At 45.0% G+C, this 13,848-nt stretch overlaps 1 protein-coding gene across 3 annotated transcripts in view; it reads right to left on the reverse strand.

Moving 5' to 3' along the window:
- KLHL8 (kelch like family member 8) overlaps positions 1-13,848 on the reverse strand; it is a 51,677-nt gene that overhangs the window by 13,210 nt on the left and 24,619 nt on the right. For all 3 annotated transcript variants that reach the window (XR_011316064.1, XR_011316063.1, XM_069743379.1), the window contains exons 7-8: positions 11,989-12,157; positions 11,153-11,312 (exon numbers count right to left, since the gene is read on the reverse strand). Coding sequence is in view for 1 of the 3 variants with exons in the window: in XM_069743379.1 (XP_069599480.1) it covers positions 11,153-11,312; positions 11,989-12,157 (329 nt within the window). In the remaining 2 variants the exon portion in view is untranslated. The remainder of the gene's footprint in view (positions 1-11,152; positions 11,313-11,988; positions 12,158-13,848) is intronic.

The raw sequence follows: 13,848 nt of genomic DNA on the forward strand, positions 1-13,848 counted from the left end.
TGTCAGATATATTGGGTTGTGGGGTGGAAGGTTGGGAATGTAAATTATACAATTTGTTGTAATAATCTGCAAAGGAGTTAGCTATATCTTGGGGATGAGATACCGTTGTACCATTTTGAGTTTGTATTTTGGTGATCCTATTTGTCTTATTTTTTTCATTCTATTAAGTCATGTATCATGTTGGCTTATTAATTGAGGAATACTGTTTCCTTTTGGAAATTTTAACCATGGTGTGATAGGAGCTCAAGAAAATCTTATTTTCATCATGTCTGAGTTTTAGTAGCTCTGTTTTAATTTGAGTAGATGGGGGGTTTGAATTTAGTTGTTCGCTTTCCTTATCTTTTATTTTATTTTGAATATCCTCAATCTGGATCCTGAACATTCTTTTCCTTTTTGCAGAGATTTGGATCATGATGCCCCGTATGACCGCTTTATGGGCGCACCAATGGGTGAATGGAGTTGTTTCAGTGGGTGAATTTTCTGTGAAATAATTTGTTAATGATTTTTCTATTATTGATTTGTGATCAGGGTGGTGTAATAGGTTAGCGTCACATTTCCATAGTGGATTTTTATTAATCATGTGGCCAATTTGAATTTTCGCTGAAAATGGGGAGTGGTCTGAAAAGGTTTTCCTTTCTATAGTACTTCTATGGATCTTGGGGAGCGTAAAGATATCTGATTAAGTCAATTCGTGACGCTGATTGATGAGGGTCAGAGAAATGGGATAATTCAATTGAAGTGGTGTTTAGGCACCGAAAGATGTCAAATAATTCATTTTGATGTATCTAATTGTCTAAACTGTGTGGTCTGTATCTATTTGGGTTGGAGGAATCCATATTTGCATTCGGAACCATATTAAAGTCTCCTAACCAAATCATGGCACCTCTCTTGACTGACATGACTTTCTTATTTACTTTGTTCAGGAAACCTTTTTGACCCGCGTTGAGGGCGTAGATATTAACAATTGTGTTATTCAGAGAACAAACAAGAATATGAAATCTCCCTTTAGCATCTGTGATCTCCTCTAGAAATTCAAATGAGATAGTTCCTTTGATGATGGTGACCACGCCGGCTTTCTTTTTTTGTGTTGTCAGACTAGTAGATATATGGGAAGTTTTTATGCGAAAATTTTGGGTTGTCTGTTGTGAATTCTGTGGTCGAGCTCCCTCCTGTGGTACTTCGGCTGATTCTGTCTATGGGCTTCCGTTGGTGGATGTGAGTGGTACTGCGGCTTCTGAGTTTCCTTCCTCAGGTGATGAGGTTAAGTCGTTAGGTGCTGCTCTATTTAACTCCACCTAGTGCTTTGATCCTGGCCTCCAGTCAATGTTCTAGTATTGGTCTTGCTTCCTCCTGGATCGTTCCTGTGGCCAGTCTGCCTTGCATAAGCTAAGTGCTGCTTGTGTTATTTTTGTTGCTATATTTTCTGTCCAGCTTGCTTTATTGGTTTTTCTTGCTTGCTGGAAGCTCTGAGACGCAGAGGGAGCACCTCCGTACCGTTAGTCGGTGCGGAGGGTCTTTTTGCCCCTCTGCGTGGTTGTTTGTAGGTTTTTGTGTTGACCGCAAAGCTATCTTTCCTATCCTCGGTCTATTCAGTAAGTCGGGCCTCACTTTGCTAAATCTATTTCATCTCTGTGTTTGTATTTTCATCTTACTCACAGTCATTATATGTGGGGGGCTGCCTTTTCCTTTGGGGAATTTCTCTGAGGCAAGGTAGGCTTATTTTTCCTATCTTCAGGTCTAGCAAATTTCTCAGGCTGTGCAGAGTTGCGTAGGGAGCGTTAGGCGCAATCCACGGCTACCTCTAGTGTGGTGTGATAGGATTAGGGATTGCGGTCAGCAGAGTTCTCACGTCTCAGAGCTCGTCCTATGTTTTTGGGTTATTGTCAGGTCACTTGTGTGCTCTGAACTTCAAGGTCCATTGTGGTTCTGAATTACCTATTCATAACAGTTGTCTGTGTGTTTAAATTTGGATTCCTGTATACAAATTATTTCGGCATGGCTTCTCTCCAAAGGGTGTGTCTTTTGTATGGACTATTTAAACCTCTTACATTGTAAGATAATTTTAAACTCATTGTGTACAAGCAAACCTAGGAGGATTAATAAACCTATAAACTTTAAATAAGAGTAGGAACAATAAACAAACTGAAATGTCCACTTGAAGTGGTCCACTGCAGTGAACCTGGCTTCACCTGTTGGGGGGAAAAAGTTCGTGTTACATGCTCCCAAGCAACACCTTCTTAGTTAATGAACATATATTTGATGTAATAAATCCTTAAGATTAATTTTAACAGTAACAAACATCCAAGAATAAGAATTGGCTTCGTATCGGGATGGTTTCCCATTTATATAATCAATAAGCTGTATCAAAATCTCTTCATATTTTACCATTGGAGTCAGGGCGATCTTTATGTCGTGAGTATAGTGAAATACTGCCTTCTTCTGGAGAATTAAGAACGATAAAGTTGCCTTTGTAGTTGACTATTAACTTGAGTGGGAATCCCCACTTGTAAGGGACCCCATTGTCTCTGAGAGGTATGGTAATGCTTTGAAAAGCTTTCCTCCCTTCTATCGTTTCTTTGGAGAGGTCAGCATATAGTTTTAGTTTTTCAAATGGCTCAGGGAAGTGTTTATTTTCTCTAAAGTAATTTTGGATTTTTTCTTTTGTTTTGAAGAAGTGTACTCTCATGAGTGTGTCTCTGGGTAGATAGTGGGCGGTTTTCGCAACCTATGGATTCTGTCAATTTCTAACTCTTGCTCCGTTAGGGTAGGGATAATTTTCCTGAATAATTTTTTGGTAAATTCTTCCAATTTATTTGGGCCTATAGTCTCGGGAATCCCCCTAATTTTAATATTGTTTCTGCGATTGATATTCCAAGTCCGCTACCTTGAGCTTCAATTTGTGTATCTCTTATGATGTCTGTTTATTTTAGAGGTAGAATCTGGCCTCTCCTCCATCTTTTTAATTCTATCCTCAAATTTGTCCATCCTTTTGTTGAGGAGGGATAGTGAGTGTTCTAGCAATTTATTTTGTTTATTAAATTTTCCGTTCATACCATTTTCAAATTTATCCATTTTTTCTGTCAGTTTAGACAGAAGATTCCTCACAGAATCCATGTCAAATCCTTGGGTATCGTCTAGGTTTGGGTTATTTTTTTGTTTGGATTTAGCTGGGCTTAAGTTAGGAGAGGTCTCTGAGACCTCGTTGGATGAGTCATGTAGAGTAGTATCTTTTTCTCCTGTTGCCCCTGGAATTTTCCTCTTTAAAGAAGTAGATGAATCCATCCCTTCAATAGTAGTGGGGGGGGGGGAGGGGGGGAGGGTCTTTTAACTCCATTGTGATTGGAGAGTTTGTCATAGTCTGATTCCTCATTATCTTTTAGTGGGGACCTGGACCTATTGGGACTTGTTTTGATTATCAGGTCTTTTGATGTGTTTTGCCCTGCCCCTTTAAACTTTTGGGCTTTTTAAGAATTGGATGAGGCCATGTTTGAAAATTGGGGTTTGGCCGAGGTTTTACTCATAGTTATCCCCGATCAGTGGTCTAGAGTTCAGAGAGTGGCAGCTGAGACAGTCTCAGGATAGGGCAAGAGGGTTGTCCACACACTGTCTCCCAACAAAGTTGGAGTTATAGAGAATGGTTTAGATTTTGTCTGAGGATAAGTCAGGTTATAGCTCTTTTGCGTTAAAAGCCCTCTGGGCTCCTAACTAGTCGCCGGCAGTGTGAACTATGCTGCAGTCTCCTCTTTTCTTGTAGATATGTCTGGGTCTTCAAAGCCACCGACAATCCGGACCGTCGGTCTCCGTTGTTCTCTACACCCCCTGTCCGTCGGTGTGATGCAGCTACCAGCAGTGGGCTGGAACTTACCACCTCCAGAAGATGGCGTCAATGCAGTCCGGCCGGCGATCTGTGTCTTCTTGTGCTGCCACGCTGTCGTCTTCCGGTACAGGAACGTTCCCAGCCAGAAGCTGGAACTTACCACCAATTGAAGCTGAAACTGTTCGGGTCCGGAGTCTGTTTTCCTGTGTTGACCGGCGCAGAACGTCTGCTTCTGGTCGTTGACAGGAGCCGGTCGCACACGTCGCCTGGTCTGCCACCAATAAAATGGCGGCTTCTTCTGTTTTCTTCTGTGATGCTAGGTCCGGGTGAGAGTGTCGGAGGCGGCTTGAGGCGCCATCTGTCACTTCACCGGATCCTCCCTGAATCTACCCCACCGATCCTTATTCGTTCTCTCTGCCTACGCCTTTCAGTCCAGGGAGGCTTGGTGTCGTATGGAAATGGGCAGGGTGGTATATCCCCCTATTGTGTCAGATGACGGCTATCCAAGATGGCGCCCGGAGAGTCGGTGCAACACTAATTAGCCGGGCTGGTGTCGGGGTGAGGGTAATAGACGCTGTAACTCGATAATTCGTGGGTTAATCTTCACCCCGTATGAACTGGAAGCGAACTCTGTTGCCTCACAGAGTCGCGCTGTACACAAAACTAATACCCTAACTAGGGTTGTGCTTGCTCTGGAACTCTTCGGTGTTAACCACACACATGAAGGAACCAGATGCTAAGCCAATGGCTAATTGCCCCCACTGATGCCAGCTGCCTGCCTGAGTGTACAGTCCCAATGCTACAGCTTCACACCACATAAGAAAGGAGTGGTATAGTATCCACTGGCATAAGCCAAAACACATTTGATACTAGCGCATGGCCGTGCGGCCATGCGAGCCTTAAATAATTACAGCACGTACAGGGCCTTCAAAGAAGGACCAATGGAGTTGCTGCAGTACCTGAGCAGGTGACCCTAAATCTCCACGGAGAGATCTTGCCCTGGGCATGCTCAGTGTGTGCAAAGCAGGACTTGGTCCTAGCACCTACAAGGACCTTCCAAGAAGGACCAATGGAAGTTGCTGCAGTACCTGAGCATGTGACCCTAGATCTCCACTGAGATCTTGCCCTGGGCATGCTCAGTGTGTGCAAAGCAGGACTTAGTCCCAGAAAAGCCTGCTCGCCGCAGATCAGTGCAGGGTACAATAGCAGAGCCTGGAAAGGCAGTAGTAACCCTCTGCACAGTATCAGTACCAGTGAGACGCTGGGAGCGACCTCTCCGCTGAGCAGGCTCCACTGCGGCCGATACAGAATGGGAGACCGCAGCAGACACGGATCGAGATTCCCCCTGTGCAGCAGAGGAAACTCGACTCCTAACACTCGTATGTCCAAGATTGTAAAGGGGTTAGAATGAGACCATTTAGAAAATCATGCTTCAAAATATGATCCTACGGAGATCCCAACTTGTGACAAATGTCACCAAGAACACAACATATGCATTTTTTTTTTCTTTTTTTAAGTTTTCTAAAAAAAAAAAAAACAAAAACCAAATTTTAGAATATGACTCCTCAAAATATTAAACAGTCTTGTGCCTCATCAAATTGAAACTTGTACAATTCTGAACACAGTGGTGGTTCTCATCTTAGTTCTAGCCAGAGATTAAAAAGGGAGGGGAAAAAAAAAAAAAAAAGATTTTAATCAAAACTAATCACAGCAAGCAGCCCTGTAGGTGACATTGCTGAAATCAGGCTCTGTCTCTACATTGTGTTGCTCGGATTAGGTGGCAAATTCCCTTTAAATAAAGAGCCAAGAGTGGATTCAGAAACATTAGTGATAAGCGAATATTCTCGTTACTTGGGATTTCTCGAGCATGCTTGGGGGTCCACTGAGTATTTAGTGCTCGGAAATTTAGTTTTTATTGCCGCAGCTGAATGATTTACATGTTAGCCAGTATAAGTACATGTTGGGGTTGCCTGGTTGCTAGGGAATCCCCACATGAACTTATGCTGGCTATCCGATGTAAATCATTCAGCTGCGGCAAAGAAAGTAGGAATTAGTCCTACCGGTAAGTATGTTTCCAGGCGTCCATCATGACAGCACCACCAGGAGGTTGTCCTTATCCTTGATAGGGACAGGAAACACAGAAGAGGTTAAATAGCCCCTCCCCACCTCCACCCCTCAGTGATTTTCCAAGTACCACACCAGGATGGATGCAACTCTATTTTATTGAAATTCCTTCTACACATGTTTATATCACATATCAGACAGGAACTCAAGGGAGTGCATATAATGGGTGCTGTCATGATGGACGCCTGGAAACATACTTACCGTTAGGACTAATTCCTATTTTCCAGGACGTCCCTCCTGACAGCACCACCAGGAGGAATACCAAATAACTCCTTAATTTTTTACGGCGGGATAACAGCCTGGAGGACTTTCCTCCCAAATGTAGTCTGTTGATTCACAGTTATGTCTAACTTATAATGTCTACAAAAGGTATTTGACCTCGACCATGTTGCAGCTCTGCATATTTGGTCCATAGAAGCCCCAGCGCTTTCTGCCCATGAGGCCGAGATTGCTCTCAATGAATGCGCCTTGAGGCCTTCTGGAGGAGTTCTTCCTGCCGAGATGTAAGCTGCCGTGATGGTAGATTTAATCCATCTCGCTAGAGTAGCTTTGGATGCTTTCTTCCCTTTATTCTTCCCGGTCATCTGAACGAAGAGGTTAGAGTCGATTCTCCAACTATCTGTGATCTCTAGATAGTGTAGAATTGTCCTTTTTACGTCCAAAGCGTGAAGAGAACGCTCTTTTTCATTAGAGAAGTTCTGGCAGAATGTAGGCAAGACAATTTCTTGACTTCTGTGGAATTCCGAAACCACTTTAGGAAGGAACCCGGGATCTAATTTAAGGATGATACAGTCATCCAGGACCTTTAAGTAGGGATGTTTAATAGAGAAAGATTGGATCTCACCAACGCGTCGTGCTGACGTTATTGCCACCAGGAAGAGAGCTTTAAGGGTTACGGCTCTCAGGTTTGCTTGAGCTAGTGGCTCATATGGTTCTTTACAGAGTTCATTCAAGACCAGGTTTAGATCCCAGGGAGGCACTGTACTGCGAATTGTAGGCCTAAGTCTCTGAATGGCCTTGACGAACCTCACTATCCATGGATGAGAGGCTAGCTGGACGTCAGAAGGAACTGAGGGCTGAGATCTGTACCTTCAGAGTACTAGGCCTCAGTCCTTTATCAAACCCCAACTGGAGAAAATCTAGAATTTTCGGAATATCCGGACCGTGAGACCGATACGGGAACTGGACTCCGAGCAGAACTTTTTCCGTATCTTCCTGTATATTGCAGAAGTTACAGGTTTCCTACTATTTTGAATGGTAGCAATGACTGGCTCTGAGAGACCTTTTGATCTTAGGATCTCTTTTTCAGGATCCATGCTGCTAACTGTAGTAGGCCCGGGTTCTGATGGACTAGGGGCCCTTGAGACAAAAGGTCCGGTACGACTGGTAGATGGATTGGATCTTCCCAGGACATCTTCTTTAGTAGAGAGAACCAGCTCCTTTTGGGCCAGTAAGGGGCTATTAAGATAACTGATGTCTGGCTCTCCTGAATCTTCCTCAGTACTCTCGGTATTAGGGCCAATGGAGGAAAAGCGTAAGCCAATTTCATGTCCCAGTTCTGAGCCAGTGCATCTATTCCTGATGGCCTGTCTCCTGGGTTTAGTGAGAAGAATTTTCCTGTTTTTGCGTTCTTCTTTGAGGCGAATAGATCTACTTCCGGGAAGCCCCAACGTTGAGTTATCTGGAGGAAGATTTCTTCGTTTAAGGATCATTCTGTGGGACATAATTTCTGTCTGCTTAGGAAGTCGGCTATCTGGTTTTGGGTTCCCTTCAGGTGAACCACCGTTATCGACCTGACTGTCTGTTCTGCCCAAGAAAATATCGCTACTGTTGAGTTGTCTGAGAAAATACGGATGTGTCGGTCTATTAACTTTCCCGGGAATGCCTTTAAGGCCTCCCAGACTGCCCTGTAATTTGAGGACCTGTTTTGCACGAATACAGGCCAAGTTCCCTGGGAGTAACTCTCGTCTATGTGGGCTCCCCAGCCGCTGTGACTTGCATCTGTAGTGATGTTTATACACGGAGATGTTCTCCAAGGCCTTCCTTTTTCGAGATTTCTGGTTATGGTCCACCATGTCAGTGAATTCTTTGTATCTAGTGACAGACGTATCTTGTTGTCCAGGGTCACATCTCTGCCGTCCCAAAGTGAGAGGATTTCTTTCTGCAGGGGTCTTGAGTGATATTGGCTCCACTGGACGCTGGAAATACAAGAGGTCATCAAGCCTAATACCCGCATGGCCTTCCTTATGGATGTTTGTTTTTGCTTTTGAAATTTTTGAATTTCTTTTTTGAATGACTCCTGCTTGTGATGTGGGAGGTACGTATGTTCCTGAACAGAGTCTAGGATTACCCTGAGAAAGGATTTCTTTGTTTCGGGTTTGAGGTTTGACTTTTTGAAGTTTATAAGCCATCCTAGCTCTTCCAGGAGTGAAATAGTTGTTGATAAGTCCTCTTCCATCTGTTGTGGAGAGTCTGCTATTAGTAGTATTCGTCGAGATAGGGGACGGTGAGTATTCCTTTCTCTCTCAAGAACGCCATTACCTCTGCCATGAGTTTGGTGAAAACTCTGGGAGGTGACGAGATGCCGAATGGCAGGCATGTGAACTGATAGTGTAGAATTTGGCCCTGGTCTTTTATGGCGAATCTGCCTGAAAGGCACCCCTGCCTCTACCACCCTTCGGGTAGCTCCATCTTCCGCCCTTCCCTTTTCCTCTATAGTCTTGCCTGGGATGAAATCGAGACCTACGAAAGGATGGTATGTTTTTCGGTTTCTCTTCCGGGAAACCCTTTTTCTTGTCCGCTGCTTTTTCAAGCAATTCGTCCAATACTGGACCGAAGACATGAAGGCCAGAGAAGGGTATTGAACACAGTTTATTTTTTGATTGTGTGTCGCCAGACCATGATCTGAGCCATAGAGCTCTTCTTGCCGCATTAGACAGGGCATTGTTTCTTGCAGCAAACCGCACTGACTCTGCCGAAGCATCGGCCATAAAGTCTGTTGCTATCTTCAAGAGTGGTAAAGATTTTAGGATCTCGTCTCTAGGAGTTTTATTGTTAATTTGGGTCTCTAGTTTTTCTACCCACAGAGACATTGACCTGGCTACAGAAGTGGCTGCAATATTGGTTTTCATGACAGCGGCTGAAGCTTCCCAGGCCTTTTTGAGAAGATCTTCAGATCTTTTGTCCATCGGATCTTTAAGGCCCGAGGAGTCTTCAAAAGGGATGGCGGTCTTTTTCGAGACCTTAGCTACAGGTATATCCACTTTAGGAACGGATTCCCAGATCTTTTTTCTCCTCTGGGTCAAAGGGCAGACGATATTTGAAATCCCTTGGTACTATCAGTTTTTTCCCCACATCGCTCCATTCTTCCAAGATCATTTCCTGAATATGGCGATTTACGGGAAACACTCTGCTCCTATGAGCTCTGAGCCCCCAAACATTTCGTCTTGGACTGTAAGGGGTTCTGTGGCTTCCTCTACCTTCATGGCATCTCTGACAGCCTGTAGTAGTGTCTCTGTGTGTTCAGAGGAAAATAGATACCTCTTCTTTTCCTCTGGGAGGATATTTGAAGAGGATTCTCCCTCCATGGAATCAGATATGGAGTAAGCTGAAAGCTCCCCTTCTTCTGAAATAAGATCCTGTTCCCACCTAGGTCTCTTAGGACGGGGAGGGTCGACTGGCAACAGCGCTGATACTGTGGACTGTACTTCCTCTCTGATCATAGTTTTAATATTATCTAGAAGGGAAGCCTGTTCTCCTTCCAGCAGTCCTGCCATGCATTTATCACATACTTTCTTTCTATGCCCCTCTGGTAGCCTATTGGAGCACAGAGGGCATTTACTTGTCCTGCGCTTTTGGCCTGACGCTGGGCGCTTGGATGCCTCCTTATCCTGCAATAGATACAGAGAGGCCCTATAGCTTTGTGTTGCAATGTGATAAAGACCCCCTATGTATAACTTACATGAACAGGGGCGAGCTCTGAGGACAGGATCTCTGGACGATCTGCACCCTCCATCTCTCTAGGATCAGTGTGCCGTCAGATGTTCGTGATTAAATAGGCATCTCACCTGTCTTCAGAACATCTGATTCGTCCTCCTTCCGAGCTCAGCTGCCAGTGATCACTGCGGGCTGATGGGCCACTGTTCGGCTGTATGATACAGCCCGACACCAACTTCCGGCGTCCCCGAGGCCTCAGCTGTTCAGGAACGCCACCGGAACTCATTGGTGATTGCAGCACTAAAGCGGCACGCCCCGAGACGCCGCGCACTCGCCGGCACGGCGCGCCCCAGTGACAGCGCGTCCCCAGAGACGCGGTGCGCCACGATGACGCGGCGCGCTGACGATGCGACGCGCCCCGCAGACCAGGATGCTCCCCGCAGGCCCAACCCGGCGCGCTCCCTGGCGTGAGTTGGGAGGATTACCGCCGGTATCCGGGTGCAGCAAGAAGGTGCAGAGCCCTCTGAAGAGGGATGCACCGGAGTCGGGAGCATAGCTCAACCGGCGCTGAGGGACCTCCAGCGGTATCAGCGCTGTCATGCAGAGACCTGCTCCGCCTGCTCAGAGCCCTCGGGATGAGGCCGCTCCGGGAGCTCTGCTCAACCGGTTACCTGGAATCTTCAGCACGGTAAGCCGTGCCACTCTCCTCTGCATCTGTCCCTAATAAGGACAGGAAAAACACTGAGGGGTGGAGGTGGGGAGGGGCTATTTAACCTATTCTGTGTTTCCTGTCCCTATCAAGGATAAGAAGGACAACCTCCTGGTGGTGCTGTCAGGAGGGACGTCCTGGAAAACAATCTCCGAGCACTAAAAAATACTCGGAAGACCCCCGAGCGTGATCGAGAAATCTCAAGTAACGAGTATATTCGCTCATCACTAAGAAACACACACCTACCATGATCCACTCCTGGCCCCGGCATCAAAAAGCTGTACATGGGCACACTAGAGAAATACTGAAGGTATCCATTGCATTGACAGCAAGTCACCATTTTGAAAAATTCCATTTAACAACTTTTTTTTTTTTTTTTAATAACTACACACAGACTACCCTTTGTTACCACTCCGTAAAATACGGTTTGACTTTCATTACACTGGTTTTAAATCCTGCTCAACAGCATAATGCGAAGGCTATCACATGGACTGCTCAAGAAGGGTCAATCTTGCAAGGATAACCATAGTAAGAAAGATACAAGACCAGACATAAGACACACTTACCTACAACATACAAGCAACCATGAAGTTCACTAACGCCGTTACCAGCTCGTCGCTGGCCCATCTCCTTCACATCCACCCATTTGTCTAGATGTGGGTCATACCTTTCCATACTTGAGAGGGAAGAGACACCGTCATTTCCTCCCACGGCATAGACATGATTCTAAAATACAAGTGTACAAGGTATGCCTTTACTTATAAGAGGCAAGTTAGTTAAAAAAAATAAAAAAACAGATACCAGGAGATCATAAATAAAACACTATTAGGGCATATGGACATTCATAGATCCCTTGGAGGGGTGTTCCAAGATGGAAAGACATTAAAGTTAGAGCAGGGAGCCATTTCAAGGAGCGGCTTCAATTCTTGCTCCTTGTGGAAGGAGCAGGGGGAAGTCTACAGACACGAGATAACCAACAATAGACATTAGAGCTCCATCAGCAGCAGTTAGCAGAGCTTCAGAGCAGCTTAGTCTGAGAAGTGATTGCCCAATGGGAATCCGTAGTAAAGATCTTTGGTTCTGAGGACATTGCCTAATGACCAAGTGCGGTGATACTTGTCAGTGTCCAATACATTACACATTAATACTGCAGGGTGTACACGACTGTACAATACTGTAGTGGCCATAGCACTGGCTGCAAATATGGATTCTTGAAAGGACTGTCAACATTATTGTGGTTTTCAGGATCCTCCAAAGATGAAGTAGATGAAACTATTTGATTTAACCACAGACAGCCATCAAAATATAGGTGTTGAAAACCTATAAGGAGCCATTTACATAAGGCTTCCAATGTTTTTCCCTTTAACGTAGCCCTCCATTAGTTTACTGTCTAGCATCATACCACTAGAGCTACAGATCCTACGCCTCCACGAGGGGTGTTCATTGAAGCCACAGCAGTCCAGCGGTCACATTCCACATCATATCTCTCCACATGATTGAAGCAAGTGCTGTCATCCAGCCCACCAATCGCATATACTGGCCCACCAAGGGACGACAGGGCAATGCCTCTCCTGTGAAAACCAAATGTTAAAATGCCATTAATAACTGGAAATCAGTAAGGGTGTATATTGCAAACAGGCTACAATAAAAGAAACTTCTGCATGACGTGCAACTTGAAAGAACCATGGTAGGGCATGTTCACACTACAGTATGTATTTCCACAAAAATACCACTGTATTTTGGCCAACATAGCAGTCTTTGGGTGATGTATTTGTTGGAGATATAAATCAGGAAGTCATTCATAAGCTGCAAACCAGACAGCACGTAAAAGAGCAAATGTATCACTGACAAAATAGCCAGAAGTGTCCCATTCCAACTTTACAGGTATTATGTTTGGTTCATGTTGTCCAAGTCACTGCCCCATGAATCAAAACATCGGCTGAGCAACTGCAGACAGGTATGTTTTACTTAAAAATAGTGCCTTTGTCTCAGCTAACAGACTCCGTCTCCGTGCATGACTGACAGCAAGGACTGTCAGTCAACTAGAATGGTGAGTAGCAGATGGGAAACATGCCTTGGACTAGGAAGCTAAAAAGGACACAAAAGCAAAACAAGGACAGTTTTTTGGCCAACTAGTCTGACGCAAGTTCCCAGGCTGCTTCTCCCCATTCCAGATGGAGTTCCCTCCCCATCAGTCATGGGTGGGGGCAGGGAGAGCATGACTAGTCAGCCAAGACACGGCCATTGGGCAGCCAGTGTCAGATTTATGCTACCTGTGGTCAAGGCATTACTGTTATATGGGGCCCAATAAGCAGAAGGGGCCAGGCTAATTACTTTATTAAGCCCTAGTCACTCACAGCTACTTCCGTTGTATTGCCGAAGCAGAGGGGGCTGAACAAATCTGACATCCGACGCTGCCGGCACATTCTCTATTACTAAGCCGACAGCATGCGCCCTGCCCTTGTGGCACATCATATGCCTAAGAAGAGTATTGGATATTTTAAAAATTTGAGTCAACCTTGTCTTGGTGACCGGCTTAAAACAAACAAAAAAACACCACACTTTTTGGCCACAACAAAAGCCGATGGCCTTGTATGTGATCTGATGTTCGATGGGAACAGTTAATGTACGATTGGTGAGGACGTAGTGCAGATGTGGAGTTTTTCATGAGTGGGTGGTGGGACTGTGGAAGGTTTGAGGGGTGGAGAAGGAGCCTGGGCAGATTCTCCAGGGGCCTGAAAATTTTCCCAGTATTGGACCTTGAAATATCTGGTAGTAGCCCTGCCTGTGGTTCAGCCAGTACAAGTCTAATGACAGGTTCCCTTTAACCCTCAGTTGTTAGTGCATGTAGCCTTCATGGTAACACTAATATTTTGGGCACAGTTCACATGAGCCAAGTAACATTGCAGTCCATAAGCTGAACCTCTAGGGGAGATTATGCTTTGGAAATCCAGATGGCCCATTACTACTTCTATGCCCTCTAAAAGTAGACAACCTGCTCCAGCTTCTTACTTTACCATCTGTCCCTTCATCCGTGACTATGTACATTCCATTTTTTAAGCAAAAAGTCATAATAAAACTGGGTAATGTAGATCACATACATATAATCTACTCTGGCCTCATGTGTACAGTATACAGCCTATACACAAATCCTACTGTAAGCAACTAACCTAGTTACTGTGAACTTTGATGAAGCTAGCCCAGAGTAGGAATGCCAGGGGCAGAGATTCCCAAAGAAGTGCTGAGCATGCTTTGCATATTG

The sequence above is a fragment of the Ranitomeya imitator genome, chromosome 1, assembly GCF_032444005.1.
Source record: "Ranitomeya imitator isolate aRanImi1 chromosome 1, aRanImi1.pri, whole genome shotgun sequence".
NCBI lineage: Eukaryota > Metazoa > Chordata > Amphibia > Anura > Dendrobatidae > Ranitomeya > Ranitomeya imitator.